The 22,994-nt window shown below is 52.1% G+C and overlaps 6 protein-coding genes across 6 annotated transcripts; 3 read left to right on the top strand and 3 right to left on the bottom strand.

The window, feature by feature from the left end:
• Nucleotides 1–5,992: 5,992 nt before the first annotated feature.
• On the top strand, nt 5,993–7,632 carry CDV56_102434 (putative MFS sugar transporter; the record flags this gene model as incomplete). Its single annotated transcript, XM_026756053.1, has 3 exons — nt 5,993–6,066; nt 6,128–6,430; nt 6,489–7,632. The coding sequence occupies 3 exons, from the start codon at nt 5,993–5,995 to the stop codon at nt 7,630–7,632; spliced, it is 1,521 nt and encodes a 506-aa protein (XP_026617905.1).
• Nucleotides 7,633–9,443: 1,811 nt separating this feature from the next.
• Nucleotides 9,444–12,269, bottom strand: CDV56_101796 (EF hand domain protein; the record flags this gene model as incomplete). Its single annotated transcript, XM_026755415.1, has 4 exons — nt 9,444–9,479; nt 9,538–11,729; nt 11,808–11,931; nt 12,000–12,269. 4 exons carry the CDS (start codon nt 12,267–12,269, stop codon nt 9,444–9,446), a joined length of 2,622 nt encoding a protein of 873 aa, XP_026617904.1.
• A 968-nt stretch (nt 12,270–13,237) lies between these two features.
• On the bottom strand, nt 13,238–15,044 carry CDV56_101410 (tubulin alpha chain; the record flags this gene model as incomplete). Its single annotated transcript, XM_026755029.1, has 6 exons — nt 13,238–13,460; nt 13,570–14,524; nt 14,587–14,662; nt 14,751–14,777; nt 14,895–14,935; nt 15,020–15,044. 6 exons carry the CDS (start codon nt 15,042–15,044, stop codon nt 13,238–13,240), a joined length of 1,347 nt encoding a protein of 448 aa, XP_026617903.1.
• A 950-nt stretch (nt 15,045–15,994) lies between these two features.
• On the top strand, nt 15,995–16,791 carry CDV56_101143 (uncharacterized protein; the record flags this gene model as incomplete). The annotated part of the gene is made up of 2 exons (XM_026754762.1): nt 15,995–16,279; nt 16,330–16,791. The coding sequence occupies 2 exons, from the start codon at nt 15,995–15,997 to the stop codon at nt 16,789–16,791; spliced, it is 747 nt and encodes a 248-aa protein (XP_026617902.1).
• Nucleotides 16,792–17,268: 477 nt separating this feature from the next.
• Nucleotides 17,269–20,124, bottom strand: erdS (aspartyl-tRNA synthetase, cytoplasmic; the record flags this gene model as incomplete). Its single annotated transcript, XM_026754238.1, has 1 exon — nt 17,269–20,124. One exon carries the CDS (start codon nt 20,122–20,124, stop codon nt 17,269–17,271), a length of 2,856 nt encoding a protein of 951 aa, XP_026617901.1.
• Nucleotides 20,125–21,363: 1,239 nt separating this feature from the next.
• CDV56_100198 (alpha/beta hydrolase) lies at nt 21,364–22,383 on the top strand (the record flags this gene model as incomplete). The annotated part of the gene is made up of 1 exon (XM_026753817.1): nt 21,364–22,383. The coding sequence occupies one exon, from the start codon at nt 21,364–21,366 to the stop codon at nt 22,381–22,383; it is 1,020 nt and encodes a 339-aa protein (XP_026617900.1).
• Nucleotides 22,384–22,994: the final 611 nt, after the last annotated feature.

The following is a 22,994-nucleotide window of genomic DNA, read 5'->3' as shown; positions in this document are numbered from 1 at the left end:
TTCTCTACTTATTTTATCGACTCTGTGGGTAGCAAGTCGGCCCTTGATCAATCTTGCTCCCTCAACAGTTACCTATTGTTCTACAAAGTATTAATATTCATAAGCGTAGCTCAACCACACAGAACATATATGTGGTTTGCTACGCGCGTCCCAAATGGTTCGCGACTGGAGCTCGGTTACTTAACTTGCCTCAGGAACCTCTCTCCCAGACCCATAATATCTTTTCTTTGGGTGTTTTATTTCCTTTTTCTGACTTGGGTGTGTTTGTTTTTATTTGTAATTGAGGGAACAATTGGGACGTTCCAGGGTTCACTGTCGGATACTGAGCGCTACCCAGGATCCAGATTCCAGAATCACTACTTAGTATGGATCACTCCAGGGGATAGGCCTGGTACCATGGATCACACAATTCCGCAGTCAACAAAGGATGGTTGATTCGAGTATGTCGGTGCAGGAAATTCCAGGAATAATAATACTAGATATCTCGGTAAGGTACCTCTGGAGTGCTGCATTCTCGGTCCTTGGTGTACTTTTAAGGGTGATTCTCAGACCTCAGGCATCCGCAGACAGACCTATATTAGTAGTAGGTATGGTATTATTGATCTCACTGGTGCAGCACAGGAAAAGCGGTGTACGGACCACAGTTCCAAGCAAAGACCAGATAAATCCTCGTCAATTGCTGATCCCATTGGATGCGCAGGTGAGCCCCTTGATTGGAGGTGTGGTGTTTAAGCTGTTTGTCGCATCAATATTCCCTCGTCAACTTGCTCAGCGGAATCTCTGAGAATTAATGCAAGTAACTGGGGCAAATAGCGCGTACGCTATAGTCTTCTCCCTACTCCGTACTCCTTTTTTGCTATCGAAGTGATGGTGGCAACTGGAAACGTTGAAGAGAGCCAGCCTACTGCCGACTCAATGTAAGATCTCCATCCTCGATATTGCTTTACAGGTCAACTACATCATTGATCTTTATTACAGATGATCATCTCAATGGGGCAAACTGATTCAGATCTTGCGACACTCTGGTACTTGGTCCTATGATCGATCGTCTGGATCTTACAGTCCTGGCTCTAGAAATAGGAGGGTCAAAGCATGGGCCTGGCCCCTTCGACGCTACAGTTTACACTACAGCACACATCCTGAGTTCGTCGCTTCATCTTTCCACAGTCATCCTTGTTATTGGATGTCTGGATCGCTCGACTCAAACTCATTCCTCAAGTTAGTCAAGTCATGCACAGGGCATGGTCTACCTGAGATACTCCATACGAAACTGCCCCTCACTGCTTTGAGCGTTATCGCTTATCAGTGGGGCGTTTCATGTTACGGAGTACTCTCGACTTCCAACGTCAGCCTGAGTCTGGAGTAGTCCCACGAGGACGCTTCTACCGTCATCTCGAGGGCTGACATCTCCTGTATGCTTTTCCCTGAAGGACGGAGCAATCGTGACTTTCTTCTTGACATGAAGGTCAAGCTATCTCCAGTCCATCGAGACGGTATCGCTGAATATCATTCCTGCATTATTCGATGACAGCTTGAGCCACTAGGTGATCAGGATCTCTGAGTACAGTACCCCGCCGACGATACAGCAGCCGTTGACTGGCCGGAACCTAACGAACGGCTCTACCCCGACAGTATTGCTAATCAACAATTTTGGCCCTTTGTGTCATCTCAGTGATCTCCACGCTTGTCTGATCCAATGGCGATGGGACTCTGATCCATCCATCTGTGCGAATATGCCCGTCAGTACGGCACTCGCATAATGGAGAATGCACCGTCTGTGTCGAGTCCAACTTTAATACCATTGGATACTCTTGAAACCTATGTACCCGTCTTGGGAACTTCATCTATGAAGTCGCACGTGATAAATTGGTCCGCCACGATGCGACATGTGCTCCATTCAACTCACGAAGGATAGCACCGAGAGACATGATCTCAACAATGTCACCGTGCATTCGTAATGGACAGTGAGCTCTCACTGACATGGGTGGATTGCCAGGTGGCAAAGAATGTCGAAGTTGCGGTCAGCGAAGTCTCGCGCCACAGTCTTCCCAAATTGACGAACCCCACATAGTCCGGGAAGGATTGACATTAAGGGCTCAAGTCTTTTAGCTCCTTGCTAATGACATCTTGCGAATTTGGGTTCTCCGGCCCCTTGTTTGGGTTGAATATTGATTGTATGGTTGTACCCGTTGCCCAATGCTACGCACTGATCAAGTCGTCCATTGCAATTGGCCTTTGTTCCGGTCCACCGTCACGGATGAGGCAAGGCTCCAGAGTCAAGGCCCAAGAAAGATCGCTTTGGACGGCTTCCAGATTGTTGCCCAACTCTACTAGTCTTTAAAGTTGACTCATTCCTCGACGGGAGTGGAAAGGCGGCGCCGACTCGGCACGAACTTGGGTCCTGCGTGAACGTTAGCGAGCCGTAGTCTAATGTCTTTCTTGCGGCTACGAGACGTCGAAAGAGCAGAAGAAACGATCATGCCTCTCCATGTGAAGAAGGAGATGCCATTTTCGGGAACTTCCCAGGGCCTAGATTGGTTTCCTACCACCACGCAGACAACACCTCTCGCTGCGTGGATTCTGTCGCCAGTATTCCCAGAGAAACGACTAGTCTCGAAAACCCAATGCCAGCTCACTCTGTTCGGGCTGACAGGGCAATTCCCCATGTCAAGGGGGTGATGTTCTGCGGCCAGAACTCGTCGCATTTCTTGAACATGCATCCTGAAGTTGGGTTGAAAGCACCTTCCATTGGCTAATAATGCATACCCAGCATCTTGTGAAGCTAGAAAGCTGCAACAGCTTGATGGCAGTATCAAGCTACAAGAGTCCGACAGCTGGCCAGCGGCAAGACCTTGATATGCAGCCGGCTGTATTTGGAGCAGAGTTCCTCCAGCACAAGATCATACTTCTAAAATGCACCAGGCTGTGTCCAAACTACGATTGACTGTTTGAATTCCTTGAATCATTCAGACAGTGGTGCATGGCTGTTCTCAGTTAGCTACGTCACTTGGTATAATCTTTGATTTGATCTTAGAGGTCTTCTGAGGCAGTTGGATACCCAATCTACAAAGACAATGCATTTCACCATCTTGGACTCTGGGGCTTTCCCTTGAGCATGTCTCTCTGTCGTTGATTCAGATGATCACAGACGTGGAACCTTCTCGGACTGTGCATTTGGCCATGAATTGACTCTCTGAAATCAAGATACTTGTGATTCTTTCGATTCACTTTAATCTACCACCTATCATAGCCATTGCTCGAACAAGGTAAACGAGTGCGAGCTTGGTCGTAAACCTTGAGTGAAAGCCATATACTGTCCATCCCTAAACATGGCCGTAGAGCGGCGTAGGGATATTGAAAACCCCTCCATGCGATACATTTCAAACTCTTTCCATTCCATATGCAGTTCGAACAGGCACCACCCGTCCATTTCACTCTGGTGATATGACACATTTCCCAAAAGTCCCTTCCTCCAGCGCAAGGCATCGCAGGGTCCCTCGAGGGTGCCCCGCTGGTGGAGGATGATGGCAGACTGGTGAACACCCGACTTGACCTCCTTGACCAACTCTTTTTTCATTCTTACCAAATGTCATTGGATGTTTCGAACAGAATCGAACAACTGATAGAGGGGGGGGGCCATTTCTAAAGAATTCATGGTTATGATATTAGAAATGGGCCCGACTGCAGATTGGAAAAGTCTCCTCCCTCTCATGAAGGTGTTCGAGCAGATGAAATCCAGGGCAGTATGCCATATAACATCAGTACGTAGAGCACGCATCCACCTGGAACCAACACATCATCAGACTGGGTTGTTCTGTAACAGATCAGCCAAGACTGGCGTCGCCGTTGACTGTTGTTCCCTTTCAGCCAGTGCCTTCCGCTCGTTCCTTGCAGACCCAGGTAAGCCGTTTCGGGCTCGGCGTGGTCCAGGTCAACTGAATTGACCTTCTGGCAGGTTAGACCCTGCGCATTGTGAATGCGACGCTGGTGGCTCTTTGGGATCTCCAAATTCCGAGAAATGTTTGTGTCTTCGAGGTGACCGTCCCTTCTCATTGTGCTGATGATATAGCCCTCGCGTCGTGGTTTTGTTTGGTCTGGTCTTGTTCCTCAACTTGAGAAAGACTGTTGGAATATCCATTAAGTTCATAGCCTAAATGAAGAATCTGGAGCACCATGATGAAATTAGTAATCTCTAGGTCGACGATATACGAATGAACACCCATTGCCCCAGTACGCTTTTTGATATCTCCAAGAATATCAGAGCAGAGGGTAATGTAGGGCATGTTCCGGTTCTGGTGGCCGAAAATCATTCCAACAATGAAGTTTCTGTCGAAAACGAGGGTCTTGCTATATTGAATAGCTCTATGAATTTCCTCGGTATCTTCTTCCCTTTTTGTCCAACATCTTTCAAGAACTCTTCAAATCCGCATTCAGGGCTCTCATTCTTTGAGAGCAATCCAAACATTCCGGGAGGGGGATACTTGCTACATTGGCAACACTAGTGGCATCGTGTCCCCCAACCTTGAAGAGCACTGCATGATGCGCATCGATAGTAGATCTTTCTGCGGGTCTTCACGGATGTCAACCGATACGGGAGATATCTAAGCAGTCCACATGGGATGCATGCGGTTCTCGCCGGCCGCGTTCAGCCAGATAGATCATCCTGAAGGCCTGCTGCCCTGGTATCCTTGGTTGAAGAGCTTAGGCACAAACTATACCAGCTGTGCTGAATATGGATACTTGTTAGCTAGGGTCAGTGCTTTACTCTCACTGGCAGATGTTGTCTAAATCACATTTCAAGACCGGATGAGCACGCTGCTTGAGTTTTCGCCCTGGAAAGCCATCATTCGCCAAAGATTGAAGAGAGTACCTTCTCCCTTTCAGGTCTTGAGTTCACAGATTCTGCTCAAAATCAGCCACGCATACTTCAAAAGGAATAAAATGAATGCATACATTCTGGATGTGGGAGTGCAAGACCACCCACTTGTCTTTCTCATGTTGTTAGTATTGGGATAATCCTTCTAAGAAGGATTTTTTTTGGCACGGCGGCCTGTCAGCTGATCCGACGTCCTCGAAAAGCATTCTTCGAATGCCCCAAGGCAAGCTCAAAACTCCAGACTTCAGTTGCCTTGTTTGGGCCGCCGAATTTCATTGCATGCTTGGTTTTGTGCGGATCTGTGTTCGGTCTTGAGACTTCAAGACTGAAAGGCCGAAGATCGCAACTAGTATCCACGGTAGAAAGGGGCTCATGAACTTTCATACTTGCAACCCATGCGGATTGACCATTGATAGAAGAGGAGAGATGTAGATTCAGGTAGGTTGGGGGAGGGAGGGGATATTTATGCCTTTCACCACGATAGATATGAAGAAGTGAAGGAACAGTCGGTCTATGGTAAATATAAATATAGTCAAAGAAAGACAGACCAAGAGAATGTCAGCAAGATTTTGTCATGTAAAGCAGCAATCATTGAATGCAATACCTCTAAAGGAACGTCACAGTCTTTATCTGTCGTCGTCCGTCCTGATATATCTTTACCAGTTTCCCCACTTCGCATTCTCTCTCCCGTCTCTCGTCTCTCGTCTCTCTCTCTCTCGGGCCATACCACTCCGGAACTTTTTACTTTTTACAAGCTGCCAATTAACACTGACTCGGCATTGATTTATTGATTTAGAATGTTCTCGGCCTTCGACAGTCTCACTGACATACGTGTGCCTCTGTGACTCACTCAAAATACGCCCATGCTATGAGCATATCCCATGACGCTGCGTTGCAACTCATCGTCCATCCAATCCATCCCAGTGGGGGTGGGCCATCTCCATGTGGTCAGCTGGATCATCGGACTAGACTGGATCAACTGGAAGAATTTTTTTCTGTCACTCGGGTCCCTTCTCTATTGCTTAGATGAGTGTGCAGGAGGATATATATCTCCGCCCTTGACGCAGTCTGCCGGATTGTTTGCACTTCAAACGTCATCTCATTCATTCTTTGACAATGAATCTCATCCAAAGGCCCCCGAGATATGTTCTCGCTAGTATCCTCTGCTCTTGCGGCGGGTTACTGTTTGGGTAAGGGCGTCACCAGCATACGCCATGTTCCGCAGTAAGATTGTATTGACAAGCTAAACAGGATGGATACCGGCATCATTGGCCCCGTCACCGTCATGGACAGCTTTTTGTCGAAGTTCGGGAGCCAATCTGCATCCGTCCACGGACTAATCGTCTCCTCGATCCTGATTCCAGCGGCTGTATCGTCCTTCTTCGCAGGCTACCTGGCAGATAGGCTGGGCAGACCGACAGGAATCAGCATCGGGGCTTTGATCTTTGGTATCGGCGCTGCGATCGAAGGTGCAGCGGCTCAACTCGCCATGTTCATTGTCGGGAGGTGCATTGAAGGTATCGGCGAGGGCCTGTACCTGGGTACGCTGGTCGTGTACGTCAATTACCTTATCATTCAGTCGCATGCAAGCATGCAACTAACTGACAAACAGGTATATCTGCGAGATCTCCCCAACGAGCGTCAGAGGCGCATTGGCCACTGGTCCGCAGTTGCTCATCACCCTCGGCCTAGTGGTCGGCTTCTTCACCTGCTACGGAACCGCCCGTCTCGAGTCTTCCTTCTCGTGGCGCACACCCTACCTCATCCTCGCATGTCTCTCTGTCCTCTTCTCGGCCGTCTCGTTTCTCTTCCTCGTCCCGTCGCCCCGCTGGCTGACCCTCCACGGCCGCCACGAGGAAGCCGCACGAACATGGGACCTCCTCGGCGTCGGCCAAGCCGAGCGCGAGAAGGTGGAAATCGAACAGAGCCGACAAGCCAGGACCCAAAGCCAGGTCCTCCCCGCCGGCCCGGCAACCACTCTAACACCCGACCTCACCACACACACACACCCCCCGCCGCAACCCCCCCTCAAACAGTCCAGCCACAAGCTCCTCGATATCTTCTCCAAAGACGTCCGCGCCCGCACCGCCCACGCCGTCTTCCTCATGGGCTTCCAGCAGCTCTCCGGCATCGACGGCGTCCTCTACTACGCCCCGCTCCTCTTCGAACAAGCCGGCCTCGCCTCCTCCTCCGCCACCTTCTTCGCCTCCGGCGTCTCCGCCATCGTCATCTTCGCCGTGACCATCCCAGGCCTCCTCTACGCCGACAGATGGGGCCGCAGACACAGCATCATCGCCGGCGGCATCGGCCTCAGCACCACCATGTTCCTCATCGGCGCCCTCTACGCCGCCGACGCCGTCCACCCCGCCTCGGGCCCCGGCCGCTGGCTCGTCATCGTCTGCATCTACCTCTTCGCCGTCATCTTCTCCCTCACCTGGGCCATCGGCATCAAAGTCTACGCCGCCGAGATCCAGCCCCAGCGCACCCGCGCCTCAGCCACCAGCCTCGCCCACGGCAGCAACTGGGTGACCAATTTCCTGGTTGCCCTGACGACCCCCATCCTGCTCTCGAAGAGTAGTTTCGGCGCCTACTTTCTCTTCGGCGGGTGTACGCTGCTTACGGCGTTCGTTTGCGCCATCTTCATGCCTGAGACCAAGGGGAAGTCCCTCGACGAGATTGAGGAGGCGTTCAAGTCCAAGTCGCTCGGGTCTCATTTTGCCAAGGCCATCAGGCCCATTACTCGGTCAGCGGCTTGATAGCTCTCTTTGCTTCAGCTAAACTCTAGGAGAGAATGCCCTCGAGTCGTAGGATGAGATCAGAAGATCGGGGCATGGATACCCATGTGCGCTCCGCTTGTACAACCTAGAATTCAACCCTATTCTGAAAGTATGAAGATTGACCCAGGCTACTTCAAATAGAGAATTATTGAAATTAGGATCTAGACTGGCTAACGACTTAGGACATACGGCTACTCTCATCACTTCTTGAGGTCCTCCGTCCTGTCCTGTACACTCCACTCCATCTTCAGGTTCTAGATTATATCGGGGCCTCTGTGCACTAAATAGTGGACATGGCTCGAGAGCACCGCTGGGGAATATACAAGGGTAGAGACGGATATGCATGCAGATGGAATCAAATACAGGCAAGCTGGAGAACATAGGAAAACGGAGTAGTGGGTGGAAAGGACTATGTGCAGGAATGAAGGGCCATTAAGACTTGGAGGTCAAGAAATCCACCGCCTGAACCAGAAAAAGTCAATTAGTCTCAGTCGCAAGCTGAAGGATCGCTGAACTCACCTTGTCAATGTTGTAGTCGAACTTCTCTAGCGCAGCGAGCGATTCCTCGCGGGGAAACCCCATACCGGTAAGTCGTTGAAGAATCTGGTCGTCTTCCCCAGTGTCTGTCTGAAGGGCCCATCCGGGTGGTTTGCTATCCCCGGATGCTGCCGGTTGCGATGCCCCATTGGTGCCGGTGGAGGCGCCTTGAGCATTGTCCAGAGGCGCAAAGAGGGTCTCCCAGTCGTGCGTTGCCGGTTGCGAGTTGGAAGCTGCAGGTGATACGGCGGTACCATGATTTGAGGCGCTCACCTGCTCATCAAAGTTGAAGAAATCAGAGGGGTTAGCATGCCCAGGGCTGCCGCTGGGTACTGCCATCTTCTGCTGCGAGGGCGTGTCGAAAGAGAAGTCGAAATCCGCAGTGTTTTTATTGTCGGACGGCTCAAAGCCGTCGTCATCATCGTCTTCCGCTTCATTTGCGGGGGCAAGATTCATTCCAGCAAAAGCAGCCTCAAAGTCAGGAGCACTGGGCTTGGTACCGGCCGAAGCAGGTGCAGCCACGGGGACATCCCGCTGCGGCTCCCCGCCTACAATCGGAGCCCCAGTGCCTGCTTCCACTGAATGAGGGGCATCCGAAGCGACTGTGGGATCTTCACGGTTCGGCAAAAGGCCGTTAAATTCAGGTGGCATACCGCCAGATGCTTCCTTCTCTGCGCCTTCATCATATTTCGGTGGGCTTTTCTGGGCCTCGGCGGGAGGAGGTTGACTGGTCGGAGTTACAGACCCTGGAGCGGGAAACGCTGCCAGTTGAGATGGCTCAATCGAGTCCGGCTTAGATGCCTGCTGTGCTTGGGGTGGAACAGCCGGCGTGAAATTGTCATCAAAACCCAAGGGCGCCTCGCTATCGGAGCTATCGTCCTCGTCGTCATCATCATCGAGCTCACGGATCGGTGGAAACTCGGAGGCCGCGGCAGGAGCTGTACCATTAGCCTTGGGAGCCCCAGCACCCTGCTTCATAGCAGCAAAAGCTTCTTCGAAATCATTCGCGTTCTGAGACTGCGACCGCTGATGGGCTGGACCGCCAAACAGCTCATCGAAGCTGGGGTCCTTTTCTGCCGTCTGGTTCTCGTTGGCGGTAGGCGAAGTGGGTGCTGTTACAGTTTCGCCCCCCTGGGCGACTGGAACTTCGGGGAAGCGCTTCGACTCTTCAAATTCCTCAAAAGGAGACCGTACTGCCCCCTGTTCGGTAGTGGCAGAGGAAATTTCGGTGCCGCCTGCTGGGGCTGGAGTTCCTACAGTTGATGACTCAGGGCCACCAAATCTGCTGCCTGGTGGAGAAGGCTTAGTAGATGAGGTCATCGACTGTGTATCGCCAAAGGGAAGAACGTTAGGGGTGAATTGCCGAGACTGCGGGGGTTCAGGCACGGGTCCAACCGAGGAAGGTGGCGGTGATACGGAGGGGGTCGGTACCCCGGATGTTACAGGAGAGTGGAGCGAAGCCTGCTGAGAGTCGGCGCGGAATGAAGTGGGAGGGGGAGGTGTAGCGGTGGTCGGAGGAGCAAAGGCAGTGCCAAAGAGGCTGTCAAAAGCACGCTGCTGTTCGCTCGAAACCTGGGGGGACAATGCATGACCGTCGCTGGATCCCGTAGTCGTCCGTCTGAAGAACGGATTGTTGTTTTGACTGGCCGTGGACAGAGCAGGGCTGGCGAGTGCGGGGCCAGCGCTTACAGATGCTGCGCTCTCGTCGGATCCTTGAGGTTGTTCCTTCGAGAGTGTGTCTATCTCGTCCTGAATCTTGTCACGTTCACCTTCCACTGTAGCTAATTGCTTCTTGTTGATCGCGACAAGACCTTTTTGCTGCCGAGCGTCAGAGCGTGCTTTTTCGAGAGCAGGCTTAAGCTGGGCGACAGCAGCATTAGCTTGGCGGATTTTCTCTTTCAAGCTCGCATTCTCCTGCTGGTCTGCGGTCAAAGCAGCGGAGACTTGGTCATACTGAGTCTGCAAATCTTGCCTGCTGCCCTCGATCAACGCATATTCTTGTTGCAGCCTCTTGGTCTCCGCCTTGGAGGCATTTAGTCGCTCCTCGAGAGCTTTGAAGTTCTTGACCTCTTGTTCATACATCGCTCTAGCTTGCGCTAACCGAGTCTCAAAGTCACGCTTCTGCTGCGATGTTTGAGACAGCTCGTGCTCCGCTGAAGTGCGCTTCGACTGAACGTTTTGCATCTCGTTTGCCAGCGAGCCAATCTGATTGGACAAATTCGCCAGCTCGGCCGTTTCTTGTGTGAGTTTCTTGGACTCTTCAGGGTCGTTATCACCTAGAAGGTCATCCGATGGAGGCGGTGGTGAGCGGACTGTTGGCGGGGCACCGGCTGAAGCGCCAGTCATCTGAGGCTGGAGACTCTGGCCAAATGAGGAAGTCGGAATGAAAGGCTTAAAAGTCGTCGAATTGACTGGAGGCGATGCTCTGGAGGTGGGTGAACCCGGTGTCTGGAACGGCGCGTTGGAGCCTCCTGTAGACTGGGGTACTTGTGAAGGGGCTGCGGGTGCAGGCGGCGCAGAAAATGCATCAAGACCGAAGAGGTCATCCGCAGCAGACCGGACAGTTGGGGGTGGTGGCGCGGCGGGGGCTGCGACTGGAGCCGGCACCGCCTGCGCAGTGGTAGGACGCCGCATACTAGGAGGAATCAAAGCGGGAGGGAGCGTCTGCGGCAAGGGCTCCTTTCCTGTGCGCTGTGAACGAACTAGATACATCGCTACCGCAAACTCGTCCTTTGTCAATTGTCCGTCAGCGTCAATATCCGCGAGATCCCAAATCTGAGCTAGGACTTCTTCGGGCAGTTGAGCTTTCATGAAGAATCCCACGGCCTGGTCACCAGTGATGACGCCCGCCTTCGCAGTATCAAGCGACCCAAAGATGCTATCGAACTGCGCCTTCTCTGGTGGCGTGACGAGCCAATCTCCGCCCGTTGACTGGGCAGTAAGCGGTGTTCCGAACTGGGACCTATTCAAAGGGCTTTGAGTCCGCTGGGGTCCGGTGAATTGTCGCGGAATGGCAGGCACTGGAGGAACGTCGAGGCCAGGCCGGGACCCCACCGAGGTTCGCACCGGGCCCCTTCGCGCTGCCGCCTCATACAAGCCAGGAGGCAAAGTCTGAGGGATGCCCCTCATGGCGCCCGACTTGTATGAGGTCAAGAGGTGCATAGCGATGATGAATTCTGTGGCATCGAGGGCGCCTCGTTGCTTCGTGTCCGCTAGGTTCCAAATGCGGCCAAGGATCTCGTTCGGTAACCGTGCGCGTTCAAAGATCTGCTTGGCGATGTCGCCTGTAATGCAAGCAAGATTAGCCTCAGAGCTATATCTCTTTCCATTTTGAGAAGCAGGATGCATGCCTGAAATAACCCCGCTCCTCGACACATCAGACTTCTCAAACAGCGCTGTGAATTTATTGACATCTTCTGGATTGAGCGGAGGGACTCGAATTGGCCCACCAGCCGGCGGTGGACTGGTCGCACCAGCTTCGCGAGCGGTAGGAGATGTAGGCTCAACAACGACGCCGTCAAACCTAGGTAGCGGTCCGGCTAGAGATAGAATTCATCAGCGCTACTTCCACATCTTTTTTTTTTTTTGTAGCCAAATGATCATCAGGGTACACTCACGTTGCAGGGCCAGCTCCTCTGTAGGTGCGCGACCAGCCTGGGCGTGTCCGATAAGCCGCAAAACGACGCCGAAGCCAGATGGAGTCAAGAGCCCCCTGTTCTCCTTATCCGCGATCTGCCATATCTACACATTGTCGGTGACCAGTCAGCCAGACATGCGCGAGAAGACTCATTTCTTGGAACACAACTCACCAATCCGAGTGTCTCCGGCGCAAGCTTGGTCTTCTCGAAGAAAGGAACGGCAACCTCGCCGGTGATGACGCCGAGGTTGGTGGTATCAGCGGCCTGAAAGAGCTGGTAAAACACCCGTTTCTCCTCAGGTGTCAAATTGAGATTGGGATGACGTGCTGCTAGATAATTAAGGCATTCCGTCAGTTCCGTCGCGCTTGCAGAAGTTGCAGTTCGATCGGGGGGGCGGTTGTTCTCCTGAGGAGCTCGCCTACCCACAGCCTGGTCTACCATTGCTGGTGGGGAGACTTACCACTGTCAGCCATGATGGTAGCTCAGGAGGAGTGCGCCCCCTCTTCCCTCGGTCAAATTTCCCGGACACTCGTTGAATTATGGCGTATGAGGTAGTGGAGCGGAATGCCGTTGACCTAGAGTAAAGGTGATGCCACGAGCATGGATCACCGAATTGTAAGGGGAATGGGGGAACGGAGTGGACGGGATGACGAAATTGAGGGGGGAGCGGACTGATAGACAGACGGTTCGATGATATTAAGAGAGAAAAGTTCGAGGAAAGTAGGAAGAGACGAGAGAATAGAGTCGAGGACAAGCAGGCAACCAAGAAATGGAGCTTCGCTCTTGGGAGGAGAGATGAGAGTGGAGGTGAGGGAGGGAGAGATGATGTCCTTTCCCTTAGCTTCCTTTTGGGTTCCGGGGGGAGTAACCCAACCATAGCTCGGTCCCTGAACAGCTTACTCCAATCAACCATTTTATATACCTTATCTCCTAGATATAATCTGTAGTCTGAAGAGAAATCTTTTCTTTCTTTCTGCCATGGCATCCTGCTGTTGTCTGCTTATCATTTCTTCCTGTCCACTTCTCGTTCCGGCTGTCTCTACCTAATTGTGGCCTGCTTGATCATAGCTTCCGATAAACCTCCAATGGCTTTTTTCTAAATCAAACGTAATTACAATCTCATATTTTCCATGTGCTGTTTATATGAACGAGCGGGTAAAATTTCATCGCTGCTTCGGGATATTAAAAATATATCAGACAAAGAAAAACATAGTCTGTGAGCTAGGCCAATCTTCTTCTCCTATGTATTTGCATGCAACCTGAGTCGCGCAGGTCCATGGTATATCACCTTGACAAACGCCTGTCCCCAATACAACAGCACAGAAACAACCAGAAGCAGCCTCTGCATCAAGTCGGACGGCCAAACTCTACAGCCATTCTTCGGAATCCTGCCGAGTGATGACGTCCATCTAGTACTCAGCCTCGACCTCCTCATCCATCGAGTCGGCGGCAACCTCCTCGTAATCACGCTCGAGGGCAGCCAGATCCTCACGGGCCTCGGAGAATTCACCTTCCTCCATACCCTCACCAACGTACCAGTGGACGAAGGCACGCTTGGAGTACATGAGGTCGAACTTGTGGTCAAGAGCAGACCAGGCCTCGGCGATGGCAGTGGTGTTGGACAGCATGCACCTAAATTTTCAGTTAGTTTACTTTTTTTTTTTTTGGTTCTCTCTTTGTAAAAACAAAGAAAAAGGAAAAAGGAAAAAGAAAAAGAAAAAGAAAAAGGAAGGAAACATACACAGCACGGTCGAGCTTGGCAAGGTCACCGTTGGGGACCTGCTGAGGGGGCTGGTAGCAGATACCAATCTTGAAACCAGTAGGGCACCAGTCAACGAACTGGATGGTGCGCTTGGTCTTGAGGGTAGCAACAGCGGCGTGGGTCTCCTTGGGCACAACATCGCCACGGTAGAGCAGGCAGGTGGCCATGTACTTGCCGTTGCGGGGGTCACACTTGACCATCTGGTTGTTGGGCTCGAAGCAAGCGGAGGTGATCTCGTTGACAGAGTTGGCTTCGTGGGAAGCCTTGGCAGCAGAGATGACGGGGGCGTAGGCGACCAGGGGGAAGTGAATACGGGGGTAGGGAACCAGATTGGTCTGGAACTCGTTCAGATCGACGTTGAGGGAGCCATCGAAACGCAGGGAGGCGGTGATGGAAGAAACAACCTGAGCGATCAGGCGGTTGAGGTTCTCGTAGCTGGGACGCTCAATGCCGAGGTTGCGGCGGCAAATGTCGTAGATGGCCTCGTTGTCGACCATGAAGCTGCAGTCGGAGTGCTCCAGGGTAGTGTGGGTAGTCAGGATGGAGTTGTAGGGCTCAACAACGGAGGTAGCGTTCTGGGGAGCAGGGTAGACGCAGAATTCCAGCTTCGACTTCTTGCCATAGTCCACAGAGAGACGCTCCATCAGCAGAGCACCGAAACCGGAACCGGTACCACCACCGAAAGAGTGGAAGACCAGGAAACCCTGGAGACCAGCGCAGTTGTCGGCGACCCGGCGGACCTTGTCGAGGACCTGGTCGATCATCTCCTTTCCAACGGTGTAGTGACCACGAGCATAGTTGTTCGAGGCGTCTTCCTTGCCAGTGATCATGTTCTCAGGGTGGAAAAGGCTACGGTAGGTGCCGGTGCGGACCTCATCGACCACATTGGGCTCAAGATCACAGTAGATGGTACGGGGAACATATTTGCCCTGGCCTTTACGATGTTGTCAGATGACCAAGGTCGTCGTTATGAGAGAAAGGAGACAGCTAACGTACCAGTTTCGGAGAAGAAGGTGCTGAATCCGTGGTCGGGGTCGGCCTTCTTGCGCTCCTCGGTCAAGTAACCATCGGGCTGGAAAACAGCAAAATGTCAGTCGATCTACGCGTCGAGTATGAAGAGACAACATCCAATTGTGATGAAAATCAGTGGCCTCACGTACCTGAATGCCGTGCTCCAAGCAGTAAAGCTAGAATCACACCACCAAAGTTAGCCTGATCCCTCCAATGTCTAACCATCCATGTATGTTCCATCCTCCATTCCCTATTGTGCAATGTCACCCGGTGAACTCGTGGTCAATGCATACCTCCCAGCAAGAGTTGGCGATCTGGCAACCAGCCTGACCGACTGTATCAGGGAAGAAAACATTAGTAACACGAACCGCAGAAAACAAACAACACGTCAAACGAAGAAGATAGAAGGGAGACGAACCGTTCAAACTGATGACTTCTCTCATTTTGTCGAATTCGATTGACTAAATTCCGTTCACAAAGGATAAATTAAGAAAGGTGGGTGGAGGAGGAGGGAATGAAGGACGAAAAAAACCCAAGACGATCTGCTGTATGGGTGTTTCAGGGGTAAGTAAACGGACACTACAAAATGGTAAAATGTGGTGGGCAGCACAGCACACAACAAGAGGGGGGAAGAAAAGGGGGGATACTAACCCTGGAGGAGGTAATTGAAGAAATCTGGAGAAGATGAAGGGAGGGGAGAAAATCGAGGTCTAAGAATGATCAATTGAGACAAAGACCGACCACACTGTTCAATTTGTTGTGGACACTCCTAGGATGGTCTTCGATAATGCGCTGTCACACCCCAAGCTGGCGTTCTTGTTCGTTGTTGATCCGTCCGTTGGGTCGCGTTGGGATCTGCTGGCTGTGATTGGCTGAGAAGGGCCCGTGACCGCCTGACGCCGAGTCTCGCTCGCAGTCCCGTGACCAGGATCAACAATGCTTATTCAGCGCTGATAAGAGTCACGTGAACACATGACGGCGTCCATATCAAAGATGATGTCCTACCAACAGCCTCATCTCAATACAATCATGAACAGGTCGCTCAATAGAAGGTATGTAGTCAATCTCATTTGGCAATTGATAGTATTGCTGGAGTACCAGCCAATTCATTGATGCCGTGTTACCAATGCTGCGGGGACTTCCAAAACTGGCGACGAAACACACGCCTTGATAGCTGTGCATTTGATATAGAATGTATTCGATATATGACATCCTTGTGCTCTATGCTGTACTCTGCTCTTTTAGATGTATCCTCTGGGGAGTTAGATTGATCAGACATCATATGCTAAGCTTTTCTCAGGTCTACTTTATCTCATATCAGGCCGAACATGGCCATATAAACCACTTTCGAGCCATCAACATTACATCCGAGTGAACCACTAGTATACTCACCATGAAGAATCTTAACCCCCTTGTTCTTCTCTCTCTCTTGCCCCTCGTCTCCGCCAACGTCGAGAAAACCATCTTCCTCGCCCCGCAACCGTCACCCGTCCCCTCAACAGATTCCACCCTCGACGACCTGGGCCTCGAGCGACTCTCCCCCTCGTATCCAACCCTCCGAACCTACCTCAACGCCTCATTCCCTACCCCAGACTCCCCAGGAACAGACTCATGGTACTTCCTCGAGAACCTCAACCCAGGCCAACGCTACGAAGTCCGGATATGCTATCTGGCAACCGTACGCACCCCTCCCTCCCCTTTTCGGGCACACGCTAACACCAAACAAAGCAACCCACTTCCTTCACACTGGACACATACACCCTCTCCAGCACAATAGAAGATCCGTCCCTCCTCTCCGCAATCAGCCTCTACTCCTCAGCCCGCCTCGCCGCCTCAACCTCAAACACCCTCATCCGCAACGCGAAACGGCAACCCCCGCTCTCGTCCATGGATCCTGCACCAACCTCCGACGCGGTGCTGTTCCTGCGGATCCGGGCCGCGGCGGATTACTTCTCGCTTGACAAGGCGCTCATGGAGAATGTGCCTCCTGTGCTGGCGGACGTGATCCTCGATCCGTTCCTGTGGAATGTTTTTCCGCGGTCTCTGCTGCCCACGGCGGGGTATGTGTGTGTTGTGGGGACTGTGGCTGTCTTGCTTGCAAGATGGGTGATGGGGGCGTTTAGGGGGATGATAGAGCGGGAGGTTGGTGGTACTAAGACGGTTGATGGTGATGATAAGAAGAAGCGGTAGGTACGGGGTTTGATCGAGCTGCGTGGCTTCGGTTTTATAGTTTCTTATGCAAGGCCTAGGGAAGATAACTATGATATAGTCAACTCTGCAGCTACTTCCCCTGATACGTGACGGTTGACTATACGGCATTCTGTTTCGAATTGGTGGTTGGAGTTAATGAGTTTGCAGGAGTAGATTGTACTATAGAACAAGTATGACTGGACAGAGCACAATGATAGAAAAGATGATAAATCACAGACATCAGGGGGAATAAAAAGGGCATCGACAAAAATGAATCCTGAAGCATCATGAAGATTATCAGACACATGATTGGTTCTCGATGATTTCAGAGAGGACTCGCCTCGAACCAAAAGTCTACTGATGGCAAAAATGTCATAAGTGCATCCATCATGATCCGCAAACCGCGTCACAACATTTCTCGTGAGTGCATTTGAGCATGGGCTTGATCAACGGGTCGGGGTTGCTAGTACACCCGCTCTAGTCTTCAAAGAAGTGCAGAACAGCCCGAATACCTCTCGAACCTAGTCCATGCGGCGGGTATGCGATGTAGAGAGGTTCATCATGAGCCCCCAGCTTGGCCCTGAATTCACTCTTGCGCACGAGATGGAACTGCTTGGCCAGAGTCTCATAGGTATGCTGCAGCATCTTGATCTTGGCTCCATGCAGGTTATGACCAGGCGTTAGGGTGTTAGTTGCACCAGCTCCGAACGTGAGAGACTTGGTGCCGGACTTGGCAGCTGTTTGAATGGCATGGGTCACGATGTACTCAATGACACCGTTGGGTGAGCCTGGGAAGTCGAAACTATACTTGACCTGCATGCCGTAGTGAGGAGACAGCATAGCCAACGCGACAAAGGCACAGATGGTGCCGGACTTATCCACGGCATAGAAGTACCAGCGGTGTTCAGAATCCCGCCAGGGATGGATCTCAGACAAATGCACCTGAGTGCCCTTACGGTTCGCAAGCCAATCCTGGATCCGTGCATCAATCTTCTCCCGGACGTCGTCGGGGACCATCTCGCCGTATTTCATCTCAACGACCTTGATCTCCTCGTTCTCCGCGCGCCTGATCTTCCGTGCAATCTCGCCATCCGATGCGGCCAGATTGCGCGACGGATCCACACGCTCCTCAGCGATGCAGGACAAACTGCGCCAGCCGAGCTTCTCGCCCAGAATAGTCTCGACTTCAGGAGAGCAAAGAAGCCAGATAGGTTTGAACTTGGTCTCACGTCGCATCCACTGTAGGAACTGAGTGATGATACGGTTGTACTGCCGGGGATCACATAGAGGGTTGCCGGGGATCACCGCATAGTTGCTACTGCTAGGGACGTATGAGACGGCAGCGCCGGTGGCCATGTCTCGCCAAATCTTGAAACGCTCGTCGCCCCATGAGGTGGAGGTGGCATCTCCGTAGTTGGCAATCAGGTGCTCCAATGGCTGCAGCTCGCTTTGGTCCTTTGCCAGCGGTCCGCGCCCATCCCGTTGCCATGGTGGCTCAACGGTGGACGATTCGGGATGGCGAAGCTGTAGAGCGACGGGTTTAGCCGGGAAACTCTTGGGGTCCCGATGGAAGAGCGACGCGAGACGAATGTTGCCCAGTTTGAGAAGAAGCATCAGCAGCCGCTCCAGACCAACACCGGCCCCAGCGTGGGGAGGAGCGCCCCAGCGGAAACCCTCCATGTAATCCTCCATTGTGTCAGGATTGATGCCTACGCGGCGCATGTTTTCCTCCAGCATACGCGGGTCATGGATACGCTGCCCGCCAGAGACAATCTCCTGGCCTCGAACGAAGATATCAAAGGAGTTGGTGAAGCGAGGGTCTTCGGGATCGGGCATTGTATAGAAGGGACGAGCTTCGACCGGAAACTTATCAAGAATGTAGTAATCTGTCCCGTACTTCTCCTTGACAAGCTCGCCCAACCGTATCTCGTCTCGGGTATGCAGGTCCTCGTCTTCAGGCAGTGGGTTGCCATCCTCATCACGCCATCCGGAGTCGTTGAGCATCTTGATGCCATCCGAGAAGCGGATGATGGGTGTCTCTTCCAGCCACACAACATCCTCCGACGGGAACTGATGCTTGACGATCTCGATCTCGCGGCGGTAGCGGCCATAGACGCCCTTCAGGATATTCTTGATCACTGCATCCAAGACGTCCAACATCTCGTGATAATGCTCGTCGATCGCCATCTCAAGGTCGAGACCCGTGTACTCTGTCAGATGGCGGTGCGTGTTGGAGTTCTCGGCCCGAAACACAGCGCCGATCTCGTAGACTCGCTCAAAGTCGGCTGCGATAGCCATCTGCTTGGCGAGCTGGGGACTCTGGGCCAAGAAAGCATCGCGACCGAAATAGTTGACTTGAAAGACACTGGCACCGGACTCGGTGGCGGAGCCTTGCAGCTTGGGGGTGTGGATCTCTATGAACCCTTGCTCGTCAAGGGAGGTTCGGAAGATGTTGCAAAGCGCGGACTGAAGCCGGAAGATGGATTGCGACGTCGGAGTGCGCAAGTCCAAGAGACGGTTGTTAAGCCGTGTACGTTCCGGTAGGTGACTGCGGCGGCCCTCCACCCGGTCTTCCTCTGCGGTGCGAATTTCGGCCTCGTAGACGCTAAAGGGAACCGGTTCCTCGCGGTGGACGACAAGGTGGATCTGTTCGACATCAAGCTCGACGTCATGAATGGTGCAGCCCAGCACAGGCACTTGGGGCGATTGCACAATGCCACGCACGCGAACAATGGAACCCAGTCGCAAATGTTCAGCCCACTGAATCATCGCAACAGACTTGGCCCCAGGTTTCTCGTGAAGGACACCTTGGAACGTAGTGAGCTGCTGACGGAAGATGAGAAAGACCAGCTTCGAGCTCATCCGGCGCACAATGTGCAGGCGGGCTGTGAAGAGGATCTCCTGGCCGACATTGGCCGAAGAGATATTGTCCAGACGAATTCGAGCTTCTCGCAGACGACTAGTGGACTGGACCATGGGCAGCTCTCCGTAGCGAGCCTTCATTTCGGCTGTCTCTTCGCGAGCCGCTTGTGCGATCTCTTCCTTGTGGCGCCGCTCGGAATCATCCGATTGTTGCTCCTCACTGAGTCGACTGCGCTCTTTTCGGCGCTGCTCGCGGGCTAAGCGCTTCTGCTGGTTTTTGCTCAGAGAACCCGTGCCAGAATCGTCGGAGACATCGTCGGAGGAAGAAACATAATCGCGATCGCGCAAAAAGCCACTGAAGATGCTGCGACGAGGGGAGGGGGCCCCGTGAGATAGGGATATTTTGCCCGTGGACGAGGAATCCTCATCGGACTTGGGCTTGATTTTAGATAGAGCACGTTTGATGGACATGGTGACGGATGAGGGGCCACCTAGATTGACAATGGAGGGGTATGGTTAGGTAGGTGGCCAGAAACCATCCGAGACCACTGTTTTTGTCTTTTTTTGATTTATGGAATGGAGAGAATGACCAGGAGGGAAATCTCGTACCAAAAACCACGACGGGAGAGAACCGAAGATATAAGAAAAAGCCTTAGTAAGGTAGGTAGGTAGCTTTAGGAAGCACTCGGAACGGAAAGGAAAACGAGGGGAAGTAAAATCAGCCACAGGCGATTAGCATCAGGGAGGGTTAATAAGGACTACTAGTATAACAGAATGACGATGATGAATCCCTGACGATGGATGATCGACACGGTCGACAGTGTTCTAAGTAGACAACTAGGTAGAGAGGTATTTCTGAGGATAGTAAGTACCTATCCCCTAAATTCTGATTGATACCTAATAATAAGCAATCCAAGAAACGGAGATCATCAGAACAAGAAGCCCGAGCAGCCGACCAGGAAAAGCTGGTGGTGATGTCACTCGGGGACGAGTAGTGACGCAGTGTGTCAGCCTTAATAGAGGGGCACCCAGGCACTACTACTCCATACTACCTCTCTACTCTGTACTACCTAAATAAATCTACCTATGCAAATTGCAATCAAGCCATAACCATGACTATCTGACTGGCAATTCACTAAAATTGACCAAGCTAGACATCATACCACTCAATTGTTAGGTATGCATGGTTTTTGACGCAATTGAGGATATCTCTCTTATCTACTGTACATCTTCATCGGCACCAGAGAGTGAGACCTTCCGAGGAACAAAAAAGTTGAAATAAGTGGCTCAATTGCAAGACACACTAGGAACTAAAAAGGTTAAGAAGCCTTTTCTGATATCATACCTCGAAAAAGAACCTTATGAAAGGCCATTTCCTTCCCTTATCACATCCCAAAATAATGTACCTTACTCTCCTCATCATCTGACACCTTCTGGGTTTCTTGGCTGGCGTTTTGTCCACTCCGAGTCCGAAACCGACTTCTTCCTTCATTCCCAATTCCTATGATTCCTCGGCTTCTCTCCATCCCATTCCCATAATCCCATTTTCCATTTCACATTTCCCTGTGTTAACCGGATTTCGGACCTTCGGAGTACGTACTGACTTGGGTAATCGCTCCCTTAGGGCCTGTCCCTGCCTGACCTTTTGCTTTTGCTTCCTGCATATGCATCGGGACTTGGGGCAATCATCATTCCCCTAGATCGACGTCCATGGCCTCTCATCCCCCCCCTCGATGGTGGCTCTACATTCAGGCCGTCTTTTGGCGGTTCCTGATGCGAATAGGAATGTTCTTTCACCACTTACCGGCTCCCCGTCCCCCCCGTCCAGCCTTCGTCCGGTCCGTTCCTTCCGGCAATTCGCAAATCAATCTACATTTTTACTGTCCACCTGATTACCACCAGAATCGCAGAGATGGTCGCCGATTACCCGTAGTGGTTAATTTTCATGGAGGTGGTTTCACACTGGGATGTCCGACCGACGACTCCCGCTGGGCCCAATGCATCCTCGAGGAAGTCGGAGCAGTGATGGTCAGCGTCGGGTACCGTCGAAGCCCAGAGCATCCGTTTCCCGCCGCTGTAGATGATGGCGTCGAAGCACTCCAGTATCTGGCCGCCCATGCCGCCGAGCTGGGGTTGGATGTGAGCCGAATTGCCTTGAGTGGCTTTTCGGCGGGTGGCAATCTGGCTGTCACTGTGCCTCTACGGCTGCGAAGCCTAATGGGCAAGGAGCAGCGGGATCCCCCGCTCGATCGGGCGGATTCGTCGCAGCAGCTTGTCGATACATCGGGCGATCTTAACATCGTCGCTCTCTTCTGCTGGTACCCGATCCTCGACTTTGAGGAGTCGCGTGCCTTCCGCCGCGCGGCGAGCATCATGCCAGACCAGACCCTTCCGAAGTTCCTGACGGATCTTTTCGATAACTCCTACCTGCCGGATCATGAACAACGTTGCTCGCCCTACGCATCACCGGTCCGAGCGACAGATGAGATCCTCAACGACGCTCTGCCCCATGATATCTTTCTGTACATCTGTGAATGGGACATGCTGCTGAAAGAGGGCCAGCTCTTTATGCGGCGACTCGAAGATGCGGGCAAACACGTTCGAGCTATGATGATTGAAAAAGCCCGGCATGCCTGGGACAAGTCGCCGAATCCCTTCCGGGATCAAGGCAAGGTCAATATTCTCTATCGCGATGCCTGCGCAGACATGAAAGCCATCTTCAACAGATAAGCTCTGTGCGCTACAAGGTCTGGTATCTGTATCTGCAGTGTATCCCTTCCTCTTTCCTGCCCATATTCCTCCCATATTCTTAAAGTCACTACTCCTCGAGCGTTTTTGTCTATCCTTATACAGCCATTGGAGGGGGAAACGGCGTATTCGTGCAGACAATAACCAGTCTATCGGTTTTCAGGCGTTATAGATGTAAAGTAGCCTCTAACAACAAAACAAGCAAATGGCAATCTATGAATGACAACATGCTATGGAAATCCCTTATCGATCAGTATCTAAGCATTATCCCACCCTCCTGTAAACCAGGAAGCTACCTAAACATACTTCGTCGATCCCAGCATCGGCACGTCCACCCACCAACCACAATCTTCTCTCTGAGCACCCTAATTTCCATGATAAGAACGCCATTTCCCTGTATGACAGGTTCTCATACCCAAAAGCTGAAGCTTATGTCTGCAGGTCTGCTAATCTATCTGATGTCAGATAACGTAATCAACCACCGAGCGACGAATACCACCGAGCGACGAATTTTTGCCGCTTCTAATAATATTTTGAAGCTTTTCAACCACCAACATCATTAGACTTGACTATCTAGTAGCTGAATATATAGC

The sequence above is a fragment of the Aspergillus thermomutatus genome (genome assembly GCF_002237265.1).
Source record: "Aspergillus thermomutatus strain HMR AF 39 chromosome Unknown NODE_15, whole genome shotgun sequence".
Lineage (NCBI taxonomy): Eukaryota > Fungi > Ascomycota > Eurotiomycetes > Eurotiales > Aspergillaceae > Aspergillus > Aspergillus thermomutatus.
This window is presented reverse-complemented; position numbering and strand designations above follow the sequence as displayed.